The 19,661-nt window shown below is 36.7% G+C and overlaps 1 protein-coding gene across 2 annotated transcripts in view; it reads left to right on the forward strand.

Annotated features, from left to right (window-relative positions):
* Positions 1-481: 481 nt before the first annotated feature.
* LOC110223822 (aldehyde dehydrogenase 1A1) overlaps positions 482-19,661 on the forward strand; it is a 73,393-nt gene continuing 54,213 nt past the window's right edge. The window contains exons 1-2 of one of the 2 annotated variants that reach the window (XM_021009515.2): positions 482-563; positions 6,531-6,637. In XM_021009515.2, the coding sequence (XP_020865174.1) occupies positions 6,545-6,637 (93 nt within the window). In that variant the 5' untranslated portion in view covers positions 482-563; positions 6,531-6,544. Of the gene's footprint in view, positions 619-6,530; positions 6,638-19,661 lie in introns of both variants that reach the window. The other variant, XM_021009513.2, reaches the window with a different exon arrangement.

Here is a 19,661-nt window from a genome sequence, read left to right on the forward strand (position 1 = left end):
AAAAAATTTTTTTACATGTAATTAGGAAAAAATAAAAATCAAATGTTTAAAAAAAAGATGCTAAGATTGTAGCTCTTTTAACTACCCTGGACAACCACAGGGCAGGATGTGAAATGGATGCTATAGTTAATTAGCTTCTCCCTACAGAGAATCTTATAGCTCTCCTCAATCAGCATTCTTACAATGACTATGAAACTCACTTAAAAGCTGTCTCAGTTAAAGGCTACAGCTATCCTCAATAAGTATTCTCAGCCAATATCTATGGAATTTGACTCAGTTTCCTCAGTCAGGTTTCTTATTATCCAGTAGCTGTGGACAATGTTCCCAAGGCAGTCTGAACTAGAAGACAGAAAAAAAAATATGCTAACATCAGTTCTACACCCTTAAACTCTTCTTAGAATTTTTCTGTTAACTGCTTTTCTTCATCTGACCTCTGAACCACTCTGTTTTCAAACTGTCTTGGCTTTACTGGATTCCCTGGGTATTTCCACTCAACTGTCACCTAACTTATGGTCAGACTTTCATTTTAGTTTTTTTAGGATTTATCATACCTCCAATCTCAGGTAAATTTTCCCAGGTCTCTACTTTCTTAAATAGAAAAGGGATTGAAAGACACAGGTAAGGAAACTGTTTAACTTCACCCTAGCAGACTCACAGTTTTATGTAAAACATCATCCCTGTACTGGCTAGGGAAAACTGAGAGACTCTATGACTTTTGTTCAAACTTCTCCTTAGCAGAGTTTAAATATCACGACCTGGACTTTTTCCAACCTTTCAATTTAAATCATTCAGGCAGATGGCAATGAGGGTTATGAGTGTCTGAATTAAAGCAGTGGCAAGGGGCAAAGACAAGAAGGGAAGGGTGTGAAAGATACTGCACAAATATGATTTATTTGGCTAAGTAAATTATCGGAAATGAGAGGTATGGCAGAAGAGAAAATAACCCTAGAGTAGAGTATGTGAGACTGGTCAAATGGTAGTACCACAGACAGAAACATTAAAGTCAGAACTAAAGTGAAGCGAGCTTGACTGGGCAATACAGTGATTTCAATTTGGGGCATGTTGATTTTGAAGAGCCAATGGAACATACATTGAGGTGGATCTTTGTAAGTAATTAAAGGTATAGGTCTAGAGTTGTATACAGAAGAAAGATCAAGAGTAAAGATATAGTCTTAAAAGTCAACTGCATATAGGAGATAGTTGAAGTGATGGCAATGGATGAATTTTACAAGGAAATGACAGTAGAGTGAGGAGAGTAAAGACTACATGACAGAACTTTGATTAGGAAAACCTACATTAAGGAGCTGGTATGAAAGCAGAAAACTACTGAACAGGCAATAAGGAAAAGTAAAAAGTGTAGGAGAAAGATCAGGAGCTAAAGTCTCTCCAAAGCCAAAAGATGAGAAAGTATTCAGTAGGATGGAATGGTCAATAGTATAAAAAACTACAGAAGTCATGGAGGATGAGTAGCATGACAAGGCATTAAATTTAGAAATTAGTAGATCATTGGTAACCTATAACAGAGTAGTTTTGGTGGAATACTGAAGGTTGAAGCTCAGTTGCAGAGCTGAGCAAAGAATGGGAAGCAATAAAGTCAGTTGGTTGTATATAACTTTTGTAAAAAGTTTAGTAGTGGAATGAAGAAGGCAAAATGAGGATGATAGCTGCATGGGCTAAAAAATTATCAATAGACATGTTTAGGATTGAGAAGAACTGGAGTGTGTTTATTTACTGATGGAAAGGAGTCAATGGTGAAGGAATATTTGAAGATATCTGACCGAAGGGAAGCTCACTATATCAAGGTCCCAACAGAGGCATCAAGGAATGGGATCAAAGGCATAGAGTCTTTGTGATGGAGAGCTACAAAAGAAGTGGGAAGAGAACCAAGAGAATATAGTCTCTCTGAAGCCAGAAGATGAAGTATGGTCAATAGTGTTAAAAATTACAGAGAAGTCAAGGAAAAGGAAAGATATATTGAAGATAGATTAAGTGATGATATTCAAAAGCTATGAGATACAAAGAAGGGACTTGAAAGAGTTATATCAGTTTTCCAATTTTCTAAGTGAAATAAGAACCTAGGAATTAGGAATTAGGAGGCAGTAGGGTAGAAAGGTGTTGGTGTTGGCAATCAAGATGATGGTGTTGGTGTTGTAGAATGGCTGAGGCATGAGAATACTTGTGGGAAGAGGGAAAGAAGACAGTAGAGAAGGATGATCACTAAATCAGGTTCCTGGAGGAAAAATTTTCTTTCCCCTCAGATATCACACATTCTTACATCTCACCTATCCCAAAACATCATTATCACCATCCCTTGACTTCAGTTCTTGTTAGTCAGTAGTCAGTCAAGATGTATCAAGCACTTACGATGTGCCAGGCTCTCTGCTAAGTGCTGGGGATATTAAAAAAAAAAAAGGGCCCTGCAAAGCATATCATTTCTCTCCTCCCTTTCACTTGGGTTAGGCTCTGGTAAGAAGTAGTCCTGGGGGACAGGATGAACAAAGTTAAGTAAAGATCTTGAGTTATGGTAGAGAGAAAAAAGATCTCACATGACTGCTCTCTTCTTGGTAAAGTAAGAGATGAAGTCAAATGCAGGTCATCTCTGCTAAGAGACTGAAGTGGAATTAGAATTGGACCCTTGTAAAAAGAAGTTGAGGAACAGCTGTTGAGGGGTATGTAGTGGAAATCAATGAGAGATGAATAAAAATTGGTCCAAAGCCCTTCACTGTATGACTCCCACCAAACTTTTGCAGTATTATTTCATGTACTCCCCTTACACACCTTCTGTTCCAGTGTAGCTACAGGGCATCTTATTTCCCACCTCCAAGTCTTTGAATAGATGGGCTTCCATATCTAGAATTCACTCTCTCCTCACCTCCAGCAGTAAAGAATTTATAGCTCCTTTCAAAGCATAGTTTAGGTGCCACAAACTACAGGAGACCTTTTCTCTGATTCTTTCCCTTTTCCCATTTATTAGCGTCTGCCTTTTGAAGTTAATTTGCACAACTTCTACATATCTGTACATGTTATGCTGTCCAAGCAAAAAAGCATAATATAAGGCCCTTATATGCAGGAGTCATTTTCTTTCTTTCTCTCTCTTTCTTTTGTTCTTTCTTTCTTTCCCTTCCTCCCTCCTTTCCTTCCTTCCTTCATCCCTTTCTTTTTCTTCTTTTCTTTCCTTACTTCCTTTCTCCCTCTCCCTTTCTTTCTGCCTTTCTTTCCTCTCTTCCACCCTTCCTTCTTTTCTTCTTCCTTCCTTCCACATAACAGGAATTTAATGTTTCCTGAATTTAATTTGAATTGAAGCTAAGTGGCTTCTATGTTCTCTTTCAAAGCTGAAATTCTTTGACTCAGTGAATAAAAGGATTGTCATATAGCCACAGGGCCTAGTTGAAATTAATAGTTACAGATTATATATATATATATGTATGTATGTATTCATTTAGTATGGCTTGGTGTCTTGGCAAAAGGAATGTGAAAAACAGATGTTGACAGTTGCCCAGTGTTGGTGTATAAGATTATAGGAGTAAGAGCCAAAGCCACCTTTGAGACTGTGTAGCCCAACTCCTTCATTTTACAGAGGAAAATGAAGGTCAGAAAAGTGAAAGTAATTGTCCAAGGGCATTTAGCTATTAAGTAATGGACTTGAGTTCCAGACTCAAACCCAAATATTCTGTTTCCACATCCAGTCTAACAAGCACTTATTAAGTGCCTACTATGTGTAAGCCGTTGGCTTAGGTACTGAGGTTAAAAAGACTGAGGGGAAACACAAACTCATTCTCAAGCGTTTTTTACTCACCTTGAGGTCAGAAATTTCTTTGACAAGAGATGCCTGCTAAACCACATGTATCTTGCTCATGGGGGCACAAACGAAAGCCTAACTTAATAAATGTTTGTTGAATAAATGAAACAGCAAGAACAAGAACAGCAGATAATGAGGAGAAGGCTGGTAAAGGAAATTTTTGCTCTTGCTAAATTCTTACTCTTACTAATTTATTTTCTCTCTTTAAAGATATTTGAATTGATATATTGTGTTTTTACATCGCTAGATTTTCTCCCTGTATCACCCCTTTCTCTCTCAGAAAACCATGTCTTATAATCAAGAATTTAAAGAAAAGAAAAAAGAACAAAGCGATCAACACATCTAAAACTTCCTATGTAATAATGTAGTGGTTCTCACCACTGGGCCATGCCTACTGCTGCCTCCAACCCCACCCTCCACTACATCTGCAATCGTGAAGGGGGAGGATTCCCTCTTCTCTTCTTGTGGCCAAGTCTTTTTTCTTTATAATTTTGAAGCATTTTCTTTTTATTGTTCTGAGGATATTCTCTCCTTTTGCATCATTATATTCATTTCGTAATATTGTTTTCCTGGCTCTCCTTATTCACTTTGCATCAGTTGATGCTTTTGCATGATTCTCAGTATTACTGAGATTGTTATTCCTTACAACACAGTAATATTCCATTCTATTCATGCAGCACAGTTTATTTCGTCATTCCCCATTTGATGAGTCTTTACTTTGTTTCCAGTTCTTTACTACCACAATAGCACCACTGCAAACATTTGGGTGGATATACAGCCTGGAGGCATGTGCCTAGCAGTGAAATCCCTTCATCAAAGGGTATGGGTTTTTTAATCACTCTCTTTGTATATTCCAAATTCACTTCCAGAGTGGTTGGACTAGTTAGCGTTACCAACAGTGCATTAAAATGCTTGTCTTCCCTAACTCCTCCAACACTATTCTCCTCTTTTGTCATCTTGGCCAGTTTGCTAAGGATGAGGTGAAACCTGAGGGTTGTTTTGATTTGCATTTCTCTTTTTATTAGTGTTTTCCAGCATTCGTTCATGTGGTTGTTAGGACTTTGCAATTACTCTTTTGAGAATTGTTTGTTCATATCCTTTGACCACTTCTCTGTTGGGAAATGTACTCATTTATTTTTAAGGATTCACAATACAGTTTATAGTTTACAGGAGCACATCTGCTAAGTACAAGGTACAGGATAATATAAAATGACTTGTCTTATGTCAGTAAAACATGATAGAGGAAGACAATGTGAGAAATGAGGTTGTGAGCCAAGTGTGCTAGAGGGCGTTTAACTTGAGGCCAGCAGCTTTAACTCCCCCCTTCATCAAGCCAATTGGTATTTGGATGCCCAGACAGCTGCCAAGTGGTGGGCAAGCAAGGGACCACAAGAAAACACAGCTGCCAGGGCATGGATCTAGCCAAATTAAGTAACAGCTGTTGTGTGATTGTGTATTTAATAAAAAACACATTTTGTGAGCAGTAGAAAAGCTGATTTTTCCATAACAAAAGTAGGGCAAACAAATTTTTTTTTGGTTCTCATGAAAGAGACACGGAAGAGTTAAAACATCAGACGGGGAAGGCAGAGTCCAGGTTTAGTGGGTAAGAACCTGAGCTTCATACCTACCATCGAGCTGTCTACTATTGATCAATAATACTAACTCATATTTTTATACCCCTCAATAAGTTTTCTTCCCAACAATCATGTGAGGGAGTGAACGAAAGTATTACCATTCCCAATTTACAGATAAGGAAACCGAGTCCTAGACCGGGGAAGTGACTTACTCAACCATCACCCAGGTAGTGAATGTTAGAGCCAGGATTTGAATACAAGCATTAAACACACTCTTTAAGCTATACCATGCTGCCACTGTTATTCATATATAGCTGTTGTCATTCAGGGCCAAGGTAGCCAGCGCTCTTATCTTCCTCTAAAATGCTTAGTTAAAATAAGCAAGGTAGGAAAGAATGAAAAATTGTCCTGTCCCCATTTCTTATTCAAAGGAGTTAGCTAAACTGAGGCAGCGCCTTGCCATGGATCCAGTCACGATGCCCTAGGGTTAGAATCTTGCCTCATACACTTTATTACCAGGGCAAGTCAGATAATCTCAGTTTCCTTACCTGCAAAAGATGGACAATAATAGCGCTTACCTCAAAGGGCTGTTGTGAGACATAGATAACTTAGGTAGAATGCTTTGCAAAAGGTAAAGTACAATATGATTGTAGACTATAAAGCAGGCTTTAGCTGAAAAAAAGGAACATGATCTCTCTCCTTTCTTTCACCTCCCAGAAGTAGGAATACTCAAAAGATTTCTACCTTGTTCCTTTTGCTTAAGTCTGTCAGAGAAATAAAACTAGTATAGTAACATAAAAGGGGGGGGGGGGAGAAAGACTTCAGCCACGGTAGTTGAAGCAGCTGCACACTCTTGTCACAGGTTTTAGCTCTGTAAATAAATTCATCTGCAAATAGTAAACTATCTCCCAGTGCAGCTGCAGGTCTGGTGAGAAATGGTGTCTCAGGATTTAAGTTGAAAGTCAGAGCCTTCCTACCTTAGGTGTTACAAATAAGTAGTGTCGTTTTCTTCTTGCTCCTAGTTGGTTCATCCAATCACATCCCAGTATGCAAATAATGCCCACTCCATTCAGATAAAAAGGAACAAATAAAGCTAAGTGCTCAATCTGGACAAAATCACTGAGCTTGTCTAGTACTTCGCTTCACCTGTGTTTCAGGAGCCAGGTCAGAAATGTCTACGAGTGAGGAGCAGCAGACCCCAGCCAAGCCTGCAGAGGGGACCATACCTGCTCCGCTCAAAGACTGGAAAATCCAATATACCAAGGTCAGTAGGCTTGAGATAGCGTGTCTGTTACCTTGGCTTGGGGAGGTGAAAAATTAACTTATTTCAGGAGTGGTTAATTTCAACTAAGTCTTATTAAAGGGTCTTACATAAAGATACAAGTGGAAACCAGGCATAGTGAGGATCTAGATGAAGAATCTTTCTAAGTAGAGGATATTAAATGGGTCAAATAACCATATGCTAAGATTACTTGGATTCTGATTCCTTAACTGTTCTGTTTCTTCGTATAGCAGCTAGTACATATCGCTTAGCAAGTTTATTAGTGAATTATACTACATAGACTTGCATGTGTGAAGGGAATAGGACTTATTTAAACTAGGGGGGAAAATAATTCAGTAAGTACATGTAAGGGAGAAATTCATAGGAAATTCGAGATAACATGGCATACCTAAATGACAGTTATTTTGTTCCGTTTTGTTTTTTAAGATATAGTGGTGATTGTATAACTTGACTGGGCTACACAGCTATAAATTGAATGAAAGTCAGTGAAGGTGGGAAAAAAGTGGGTTTGCATCACTGGCATACTATTCAGATGGAAAAGAACACATTGATTTATCTGACTGGATAAGTTTGCTGCTATTGGGACAGATGTACAGTGGCTAACTAGTTGATGTTATGACGAGCAGAGGGAGCCAGCCCAGATCTCAGACATTCCCCCTGAGAAACTGATAAAAGACTCCTGCATTACTAATTTTAAAATTATTTCTGTGCTACGTGTACAAGTGTGCAAGTTAAATCCTAGGGACTCCAAAGAGATTCCAAAGACTCTTTAAAGAAGGGGAGGTGGTGTTTTTGTAATGTGGTGTATAACTCCGAGGTAAACTTAAGGGCAGAGTGGGAAAAAAAAAAGACTAGTCATGTTGCAAATTTGTATATGGCCATTTTGCTTGCTGAGCAAACCAAAGAGTAACTAACAATCCTAATTACGAAGAGTGAGTGGGAGAGGAGAGGGGAAGGGGCTCATCATTACAGCTCTGGACAGTTTGGGCATTATAAAGTTTCAGAATGTTTCTGTTTTCTTAAACACAGTACATGAGACAGCCTCAGTCAGCTGAGTGACTTTTTTTTCTTTCTTTGCAACAAAACATCAGTATGGGAAAGTGTGTGTGAGCACCATAAATTGTAAATGACCAGTAGTTGTCAAATTCATCAAAACCTTCATTTCAGAAACACTTTGCTGGAAAAGAAAGGAAAACGGCTTTTAATTTTATTGCAAACAATTCTGTGGCAAGTTTTTGAAGATAATGCACTCAGTAAAGACGTGAAATGAAACAACTGCAAAATTCCCACCAGTTTTCCCCTCCTTCTGCTACGAGTTTATCATTCATTAGCCCCAAGTGGGCACCTTAGTGTTACATTTCTTTAACATTATGTTCCAGGTAGTAGTTAGTTTGATTTAGGATGATTCATCCACAATGATCTGCCATAAATAGCTGTGCAAAGTCAAATGACTGACAAAAGTGGCTAATATTTATATAGTGCTTTATGATTTGCAAAACGCTTTACATATTTTATCTCATTTGATCCTTCAGCCATGTTTTCCTTTTCTGGTAACATACTAGACTGAACTCTATTCAACATACTGGACTGAACTCTGTTCAACATACTGAGTTGATGTCTGAGGTCACTTTTAACTATATGCTTTAGTAAAACCATATATCAGAAATCCAAAAGATGAAGTATAGAACTCACCCTCCTTAATTGTAGGTGGAGTACTTGTGGTTTCTAAGAATTTTTTTAGTTTTTAATACATTTGTGCCACTTTTTATTGCTGTTTTGTTCTGCAAAAGTTCATAATTTTTGTTCTTAAAATATGTACCTCAAGGAAAATGTCAGTGTTAAATGTTTTCATCTTTACACATTTTAAAACACACACACATATGTATATAGTGCAGTTATCTTTTGAACATCCCCTTTGTGCAAGGAACTAATCTCATGTTCTGTTTTGGGTTTTTTTTTTGTGAGGTTTTTAGGTGGTGCTGATGTGGTTAAAAAGATGAATAAGCCATCCCAACTGGCAAGCCATTTAAAGCCTAATAGAGATTACAGTCTAGTAAGGCAAACAGCGAAGCCAGCAAATAAACAAAAACACTCTGAGGTTTATTGATTCCATAAATGAAATCAAGTTTTAGAGTTGGCATTCAACTCAATTCAGCAAACCTTTCGTAATTAAGTGCCTACTGTTTTCAGGGTCCTGCGTACTTCAAATTCTTTCACTAGAACATTCTTTAAAAAAGGGAAAGTAAATATTTCAGAGGCAGGTGAATCTGGCTACAGCAATTTTGTGTTGGTGTTTGTGGCATGTGTGGGTCAGAGTACTGTAAAAAAATTGATTTTTCTTGGAGGTGTTCTGTGTAAATTTACTTCTCTAAAGTGTATTTTATTATTTGGTTTATTAGCCAAAGCCTTTTCACACTTGGAAGAGCTGCAGTTATGTATGTAATTAAATCTGAATGAGTGAGTGAACTTTTAAAACCGCCTGACACTTTGCATCTTCTTGTATAGTTGCCCCACCAAAGATCTATTCCAAACTTAAATTAAGCACATAAAGTATTTGAAGGTTAAGCTGGAAATAAAAGGATGGTCATTTACCTGTCTCCCGGTTGAGAAATTAATCATGCAATCTTTCTACAAGCAACTTAAGATATTTAGAGAACCTTTTGCTTATTTTATTTCATTGTAACTTTCAGCATCTTTTTTATGTTGTCACTAGGTAATATGTTAGATTTCTAAAAATAACTAATTATAATCATGATAATGCAGTGCCTTTGCAACTATTTAGATGAAAATCAGGTTTTTTTAACAAAGTTAAAATTGCTGCCTTATATATAATTTTAAAATTTTATCCTTCTGTGTATTCTGTTCTTTTCTCATTGTTTAATTGTATTGAGATCTGATAGGCTCCAAGATTGTCTATCTGTATCAGATGGGGCACAGGGATTCATAAAGTACTTCCTGAATTGCTTTGGTAGTACTTGGATTTCAGGCCACATATAGAAAAGAAATTTACATAAAACTCTGCTCTCTTTACTCCAATTTTCTCTGTTTCTCTGTTTCTTTGTCTCTTCGTCTCTGCTTCTGTCTCTGTCTGTCTTTGTCTCTGTCTATGTTTCTCAGTCTATTTCTCTCTGTGGACCTCTGTCTCTCTGTCTCTCTCTGTCTCTCTGTCTGTTTCTCTCTCTGGGCCTCTCTCTCTGTCTCTGTTTGTCTCTCTTTCTCTGTCTCTGTCTCTGTTCTCTCTCTGGGCCTCTGTCTCTCTGTCTCTTTCTCTCTGTCTGTCTGTCTCTCTCTCTCTCTCTGGGCCTCTGTCTCTGTCTTTCTGCTTCTTTCCATAGCTATCTCTTTCTATGGGTCTCTTGGTCTTTCTGTTTCTTAGTGTCTCTCTCTGCATGAGCACACACACTCTCACACACTGTTTAGGGTTTGGATTTTAAAATTACTTTCAACAACTCCTCTTAGTCTTTTCCCCATAGTCCTTTTTAACAGAGCGTCTTTCTGGAATCACCCTTCTTTGTGGATGTGGGAGTGAGGAACATTGGTGATTTTGTCAGACCTTCTCAGTGTTTTGCTGAACTGTCTCTCTCTCATCTCCCTTTGTAATTCTTTGACATATAGGATAGCTTTCTGGAAGTGGAAGAAAGGAGAGACATTGGGAAATGTAGACGATATCAAAATGAAAGAAGTCAATAAAAATATTTCTTTATAAAAAAGAACTGCCTTGTTTCTGTTGCCTTTTCTGTCTCTCATGGCTGCTTATGCATCTTTTTATCCTTTCTCCCCAGTTTTTCCCTTATGATTTTTTCTGGTGTGGTTTTCAATAGCCATGTTCTGTGGATCACAATCACAAACAAGTTGTGAAATTCTCAAGGTTTGTGGAGGATTTAAGAGACCACGAATTGTCTTAACTGCATTTGACCATTTTTCTTTTCTTTAGGAAAACAAGTCAGGGAGACAGAAGCAGAAGAACCCCCAAAGGATGGCGGGTAGGGCAAGCTTTTAGAACAAATAAAATCCCAATCAGAATTTTAGTACTGCAGGGAATCTTAAAGTTTTCTAATCTAAATCCCTGATTTTGCAGCCAAAGAGACTGAGGCATAAAGTGGGATAATTGACTTGTTTGAAGTCACATAAAGTAGATTTTTAATTTCCTTCAGGGATCAACTTGATCTTAGAGACACTTTGGAAAGAACTTCAGCTCTTTCAAACCACTGACGGCTTCCTGTTTGTTATTTAATAAATAGCCCCCTTACTGTCCTGGAAGAGTGAATACACCAAGATTGCTGTGACATTCTTAATTTGGACATTCTGGATGAAGGGGCCCAGCAGCAGAGAGGCTATTAAATTTGGATATTTTTCAGGTTATTTAAAAAAAAAACTTTCCTCCTCAATTCCCATACAAATTGTAGACTAGAATATATTAAAAAAGAAAATGAAATTGTATTTTGTTCATGTAATTTTATGATACTAATGTCTCTATTTTCCTAAGAAAGAGAGTACTTGCTTCATTATTTACAACATGGCTGTATAGCTTGTATTAGCTCTTCAAGTGAGAAAGAGGTGCCTGGCGGTAGCTTTGATTCTTCATTAGGAACCTAAAAGTACCTTTGTACCAAGAATGGTTAAATTTTGTCTAAGTTCTGTATGGCTTACCAAAGAGGAAATGGTTGTTGCAACACAGAAACATGTTGATTTGATTTGATTTGATTTTTATCACTTGGAGCCATGAATATCTGGAAGCCTCATGCCCTTGGCATCCTAACTCTTGGTCATCTGCTTCTGAGACAAAAGCGTTGCTATCTACCCAGCAGTAGAAAGGACAGAGTAGAGAGACCTTTCAGTTCTATCTCTCTATCTGAGAAAGTACATGATAGGGAAGGGAAGAATTTGAAATACATGTCTTTTTAACTCCTGGGCTATTGACATTTTATTACCTTCTGTTGAAAAACAATTTACATCCACTTTCACAAGTTTCAGGCTTTAAGGAGAAAAAGAAAGTGCTTTTGATACCAAGATGTGTTCTACTCCCTCTGAGCAAAGCCCATTTCAATACATAGATGTAACTTGTTATTAAAAGTTGCTTTTACTCTATGCCTGTATAAGGCACACTTTTTTATATATAAGCTGAGGAGAGAATCACTTATGAGTTAGCACTGGGAATGACCTGTTGCCCCTCCCCCCCACGCCAAATGAAGGGTTTCACAGACTGTCTATACCACCTAAAATTCTGAGATTATAGAATCATTCCTTTGTATTACATAGCATCTTAATTAAAAATGCAGAAGGAACAAAGCATGCTTCTATCACACGTACCTTCCGGTGAATGGGTTTATCGTGTCACTTTCTTAAAGCGACAGCTATCTAAGATAAAGGCACTAAGATAAAGGAAAGGATTATAGAATCCCAGCATGGGAGGAGAACCTCAGAAATTGTCTAGTTCAAACCATATCTGAACAGAATTTTTTTTCTATGACATTCCCAATGAATGCTTATCCAGCCTTCACTTCAAGGACTCTGCTTGAAGGAGGGAGCCTACATAAGGCAGAGAGGAGGGTTCTTCATTCCTTAGCAGGTTCAGCATCATTTCTCTTCTCTGTATAGATTATGTCACTACCCAGAGAAGGGATCAGGGCTGAAGCACAAACCAGAGGAGTGTATTGGCTGACCACTCTCTATAATTAGAGAGAAGCCCTTCCCTCTAGCAATACGTTAGTTGTGAATTAATTCAAAACACCTGTTAGTGGGTAACAAAATTCTCTAGCACTACAAACTACTGCTACCCCTCTCCCACATGTCTTATGACATCTACATCAATTCACCGCATATAGTGAGTTGTCATTTTGAAGGCTCTTTTTGATGAGAGAGGTGTGTGTTTCACTTCAGCAAAATCTGATCTGTTAAAAATAATAAACTTACAACATAAATAAATTAGTGTCATGTGAATCCATTAATAGCCATTCTTAGCTTTGAAGAATTTCCAAGGGTCCTTTAAATAGCAGGTTCCCTAATGAGTGTAAGTGGCTACTTGTAGACCATTACCTGAAAAGGAAGAGCATAAAACCCAGAATTTTTTTTTAAAAAAATGGAAGTATTTCAAAGCATTTTCAATGGAAGACCAATTAGAAATTGACAAAGCATGTTTATCTTATTATATTTTGTTATGTTATTTTATTACCAAAAATTTTAAGTCAATGTAGACTCCTTAGTATTTGCAAAATTAGTCTATATACAACTTCCCAAGAACACACCCATTGTATCAATTGAGTTGTGACTGTTATCCAGGGTGTTGTTTCTATTTCATGGCTATTTCCTGCTCCTAGGACAGCAGGAAGGCAGTGCAGTGCATCCAGGTACCAGCTGAACTGCTTGGGGGACAAAAAGGGAGTGCCAGTAGCACACTCTAAAAAGACTAGGCTTAAAGAACTGTGTAGACAGGGTCTTGGTTATTTAGATAGGTTATAGGATTGCTTAAGTCATTATGCGTTTCAATTTAAAAAACACTCTTAAAAACAAATTATGAAACTCAAATATTTGATTAAACACAAAGTTTCCTATCTTTGACTCACTCCCTTGCATTAAGAGGTCTCATGGCTTCAAATACATATTCTTTGTAGAGGAGGTACAGAATGGTGTTTGTACTTGTTTTAGGTGCTGTTATAATCATTTTATGTCACACTTATTTGAATGGTGTGGCTGTTAATGAAAACATATTAAATGGTCCATAAACTCCAAATAAGTATGATTTAGAAAGAAGAGATTAAGACTTTGTGAGTATTTGGGCAACAATGCCATAGATTTTGTTAGAAATAATGTTTAAAAGGCTGTTTGCACATTTTCTCTCTTTACAGTTGGCTTGTATAGAAATAGGTATCAAGTTATTTGTTTTAACGCCTGAGAGTAATGTGGCTTGATTCTCCAGGGAGAAATTTTTTGGCACCTGTCCTTTTTTCTTTGCTGAGTTAAAAAGGTAGAAAGGATTGTCAACATTATTTTTTTTTAAATAGAAGCTCATTCATGAAATCTTTTCCATAACTCTGACTACAATATGAAACAAAAACAATATCATATTTATCTGCCCATATGGCTAGTATGGAAATCTTTTTTTTTTTGAGGAGCCACTTTCACTTCTGCCTTATTTTAATTATTTTATTGACAGGCTCTTTCCTCTCTTCATTTTTTTTGTTTCCTCCTTTATTTCCTCCTGCTTTCTCTGAGTCTCCCTATTTTTACCTGTCCTGGATTTTTTGTTGTAGACCTTGACTTCCATGAGAGGTAGTAAATTGTAGTGGCAAGATCAATGAACTTAGATTGTACAGCTGGAAGACACTGTAAAGGTCATCTAGTTCAACCTCCTCATTTTACATAGAAACTGGAACCCAGGAAAGTTGAGTGACTTGTCCAAGGTGACACAATAGATGTCAAAAGAGAGATTTTTAACTTATGTAACTTTGAATCCAAATCCAACATCTTTTCACAGTACCATGCTAACTTGGGCTTGAGTTTTAGCTTAATTATTTATTAATTACAGTGAATTTGGACAAGCTTCTCTGCACTTTACTTCAATAACATTGAGTGGAAAGGTAGTAAGATTTGCAATTGAGGGACCTGAGTTCAAAGCTTGGTTCTTACATTTACTCATTGTGTTACCTTTAGCAGGTCATTTGACTTCCATGGTTTCCTTGGTCTATAAAATGAGAGCGGTTGAACTAGATGACCTCTAAGGTCCCTTCCAGTTCTAAATCTATGATCTACAAAGTGAGATTGATTATAATTGACCCTGCTTACAACAATAGCATGTTTAAATATAGAACTTAATAATTTACAAAGTGTTTTCTACACAGTACTCCTGTTGAAAGCTTTAGACTAGATGGTCCATTTCTATGATATTATCCTATGGTATATAAGATTGTTTGGTTTCTTGGTCTTCCTATGATAGATCTCCACATCTCTGTCTCTCTTTCTATCTTTTCCTCCACACTGAAATTAAAACCTCTGTACATGACTGCTACTATGCGGAAAGGCAGAATCCTAGGTGGGGCAAGGTATTTGTGTTCCTTGTATTTGAAACCATACTTTCCTTTACCTGAAATTTGATAGTGTCTCCATTAGGCTTTGTGTCTTCTCTATAATAAGTGGAATCTAACTTAGCACAAAACTAATCATTACATTTCTTGGAAGATGAGATTTGCTGTTATAAAAATATATGCATTTTTCAAAATTATATTAAAAGTGTCTACAATAATATCTGGCAGTCACAAAATCCTTTCAGGCTTGCAGAAGGATATTACCTGTGACATCTTATTTGATGCCCACAACACCTTGCATGCTAGGTCCTATGGGTATTATTCTCCATTTTCCAGGTGAGGAAACTGAGGCTTATGAAGGTCCAGAGACTTGAACTTGTTCCATGGCCATAAGTGGTGGAGGCAGAATTCCAACTTGGTCCTTCTTGACTCCAAGAGTTACATGTGTTCCTTGTAACAGACTGACTTAAGTGGTTGCCATCCCAGCCTATTCCTTGTCCTGCCTCTAGGCAGGCTGGTATAGAAGAAAGAGGATTATACTTGGAATTAGCAGATCTGAGTTTAAGGCCTAGAGGCAGAGTGCCACTGGAAAGAGCGCTGAATTTGAGGTCAAAGAGTCTACGTTAAAAAAAACCTATCATTTACATAGAAACTTAGTCAAGTCATTCAAACTGTCTGGACCGCTATTTCCTTATAGAAAAGATTGTATGGTTTGTCCTTCATTCTCGAAGAGGACAATGACATCAGGAAGATGATGCTGTGACTTGCAAATGAATTGGATTTAAGTGAGGGAGGGCTGTGCAAAGTCACCAACCTTGCTTTTTCTTCCAGAGCCATTGGTGTCCAGTGGCCACATATAGATCAGGACAACTGGAGACAGCCCAGGATGCAGTGGAAACCTTGGCCTTTTTAATCTAAGGTCATTCTGAGTTCTCATTTTTGACTGAGGCAATGCCCATTTGATGATTAGGGCTGTTTTAAGAAGTGAGCTAGGTATGGCCCCTTTAATTAAAAAAAAAAATCAAACTGAGAGGGGAAGACCCTCTGGCCATAAGAGAAACAATTATTATTTACATTCACTTTGAGCCTTCGGAGCCCAAAAAATAACCATTAACTGCTGTTTGAGCAGGGACTAATTCCCCTCTAGCTTTAAGTACATCATCCCATGATCCTAACTCTGCCACTTGAACCTCAGGTTCCCTATCTGCAAAATGGGGAGAATAACTGCTCTAATTTATTTATGAGATAACAATAGAGATCAAGTAAGATCATATCTAGAGAAATGCTTGTATAAGCTAAATAAGTGTTCGCAACTTTTACTTGTATGGTTTTTCAAACCATATGGTTTTTTTTTGTTGTTTAGTTTTTCCTTGATCACTGCGTCTTCCTGTCTTGGCATTCCCCTATCTCCTATTAACCATAATTTTTAAAAGAGTATCTCTGGTGGTTCTTAAAGAATTCTTTTCAGTTTGGCTTGAGTTCTCACTTCAACAAGGACATTCTTCTCCAGTCACCTCCTTACCCATGTATTAGCCTAAATAATCTGATTTGAATGTCCATATAATCTTAATTTACCAGATAATTACTAATGTTACCTTTTTGGTACTGTGTATGCAAAGCTTTTGTGCGCTAGCACCTGTAACATACGTCACACATCTTGTTATAAGTTACATTGTTACACTTAAGTTATAGTGATTGGACAGGTAACCCCTAAAATTGCCTGCTTGCCTGCTACGTATGTTCCAGATTACTCAGCCTGATTCTGGGGCTGTAGGAATTGCAACGTGCCTGTGGAATCAGAAAAAGGACCAAGAAAAGGGGAGTGTTCCTGTATTAAAGAGATTGTTTTCTGGCCTTCAGGTCTACTTACAGAGGAGCTTCTGGGTACAGTTTAGCCCAGTTTGGCCTCCAATACACAGTTGTGGGAATCAGATCTTAGTCTGTTATGCCTATGCCCATTAACCAAGTTTAGTACATTTTTCAGCAAAAAAAAAAAAAGTGAAAGTAGAAGAATTCTTTCAAAAATATTCCGAGGAGAAATGTATAAAATGAAATTACAGCTCAGAAAAGGTCCTCAGAAAAAGCAAAATTTCCCTCCTAACAGTAAATTTCTGCCCTAACAGGCAGCTATTATTTAATGCTTGTTAACATATTGCTGTAGACTGTCTTTTTAAGTTAAAAAGACCACAAACTAAAACTAATACAATTTTCTTTTGTTTGTGTTACCTAAATATATATATATATATGTGTGTATATATATATATATATATATATATATATATATATATATTATGTATGTATGTATGTATTTGACTTTTTAAAAAAATTATTATTTGGCTAGTAGAAGGCTGGAATTCGGAAGGGAAAAAAAAAGGAATTTAACATCCTGTCAGAAAGAGAAGGGGAATACTAAAGAATCTATAATGAGACTGCAATACCATATACTCTAGGCTTATAGCTACTGTAAATATTTATGGTTCAATATGCATCCTTGCGCTTAGATTTATAATTGATGGTATGTGTAATATCATGGTAAAACGTGACAAATAGTTTTGTTTCTATAAGCACGATACCTCCTTTTTTTTTTCAAATTTGCTCAAGGAAAAGAGGTTTAGAAAGAGATTATCATTTGTTTCAGCTTCATGCCATTGCTTCTGATTCAAAATCGACTTCATAGTTTTTAATTCATTCATTAATTAGTTTCATTAATCTCCACTTCATTACATTTTATCTAATGACAAGAAGTGGGATCCTGTAACCCTGCTTGTCTTCCACTAACCTGACTGGCCAATCTTTATACATAAGATAGGATAAAATTAAAACCTTGAAAACGACCTTAAGATAATTCCCATTGGTTATGTTTATACAGTCAAGGGACAACAAAGGACAGTATAAGGGTTGGTCAGTTGGAACCAATAGCTAACATGTTAAAGGAACTGAATTTTGCCTTAGCAGAACTACTAACAAGCTTTGTTCCTGGACAAAGATCGATGACATTCATCTTGTATTACACCAATATTTTATTCTAGGCAATAACCTTCACCAAACTGTATTCTGATATGTCATCATGGTGTGAAGAGTGTTCTGGGTTCTTGAAGGCTATTCTAGTGGCATATAAACTCTGTTTTTCCCTAATGTAACTCTCTGAGATGCCACATTGAGATATTAGAATAAAAATTATAACTTTTTAGAAAGAGAATTTGTCTCTCACTTTCATGTTTATACAACAAATGTAACAAAGCTTTTTTTTTCTTAAGTGTAGCCTTGTAGAATCTAGTTGGGGAGAGATTTTAATGAATAGCATAGGGATTGAACCTGTGATGTCAGTGATTAAAGGGAGCTCCCAGGTGAGGAAACTTTCTTTACTCAAGAATATCATCTTCTCTGCAACTTCTACTCTTAAAAGGTTGCTAGAGCTTGGAGAGGTTAAGTTCCTTGCTTGGAGTCACACAGTTAGTAGAGATCAGAGGTGAGACTTGAAATTAGATCTTTCTGCCTCTGGGGCTACCACTCTAGCCTCTAATTTATGCTTCCTCTATTTAATGAATAAATGATAATAATTTTAATTAATATAAAGCATTATAGTGTCAAGTATTTCTAAGATATTTCTAAAATACTCATGGATTCTTGAGAAGCGTTAGCTCTTTTAAGTAGTTAGAACATAATCCCTAACTCATTCATCTTCTTTGCACTATAATAAACTAAGTTAATAATAATTAATGTTATTTGTTATTATTATAAAATAATACTACTAAAGTAATAATAATAAGCTAATAATCTTAATATTTTTTCATAGTGTAAAAGCAGACTTTAGCCACTTTGCCTGAATTAACACGAATTCTGAATTAATGGTGCCCAAAGATACTGAGGTTTTACTATAGGTTCTGCATATAATTGCATCATCTCTTAAAAATTATGTCATTTACTCCATAAAATTATAATTAAAGTTATAATTCCTTGACAACTACTTAGAATTTTTTAGAACTTCTTTTAAATGTTACATCTGTGTTTAGGTGCTATACCCATATAAAAATTTTATGGGAAAGTGAATGAGAGAAGGGGGGACATTTTGTGTGCTTTTTCAGAAACATAAATAATTTTATTTCATTGATCATAAAAGGGAAGTTTCTTAACTAAGGGCTTCAGAAACTTTTATTGTTCAGACATTTTCATTCATGTCCAACTCTTTATGACCCCATTTGGGGGTTTTCTTGGCAAAGATACTGAAGTAGTTTGCTATTTCCTCCTCCAGCTCATTTTCCTGAGGCAAACTGGGTTAAATGACTTGCCCAGGGTCACATAGCTAGTAAGCTACTGAGGTCAATTTGAACTCAGGAAGATGGGACTTCCTGATGCCAGGCCCAGTGCTGTATCCACTGAGCCATCTAGAAAAATGTTAGCTTCCTCAAAAGACGAATGGGACATCTTTGCTTTATTAGGCTTGTGCTCAGTGAAACACTGCTCTAAAACTTAGTAGAATTTTAAATCACTACCTTTAAATACATGTCACATATTAGCATTCCTTTATGATTTTAGCCTTCTGAAACATAAATAGAAAAGTGAAAACCATATTTCTGGTGTCCAGTGTTTATTCAGTACATCTCATTTTTTAATCTTAGACAGTATTAAGTAGTTTGTTATTCTTTAATCTCATTTTCTTTTGCGTACATGTGCCCACTAAAGGAGAATTAAAACCTTACTAGTTGATCTCAAAGTATATGTAATAAGTTCAAAGTAAATACCCTATGTCTTACAGTTCACGGTTTTTTTAAAAAAAAGATACATAGGAAAACCCTATACCCAGATTTTTCTTAATGTTCCTGAAAACAAATTGCATGTTTTCATTGTTATTCTAAAGCTTGCTGAAGTGCAGAACTATTTTATAATACCAAATCACTAATGCTATGATTAAGCACACAAACTGAAGTGGAAAATTGAGACAATTAACTCTACAAAACCAACTCTTGCATCAGATTGGCTCTTTG

Source organism: Phascolarctos cinereus, unplaced genomic scaffold (assembly GCF_003287225.1).
Source record: "Phascolarctos cinereus isolate Bilbo 61053 unplaced genomic scaffold, phaCin_HiC Scaffold_4;HRSCAF=312, whole genome shotgun sequence".
In the NCBI taxonomy this organism is placed as follows: domain Eukaryota; kingdom Metazoa; phylum Chordata; class Mammalia; order Diprotodontia; family Phascolarctidae; genus Phascolarctos; species Phascolarctos cinereus.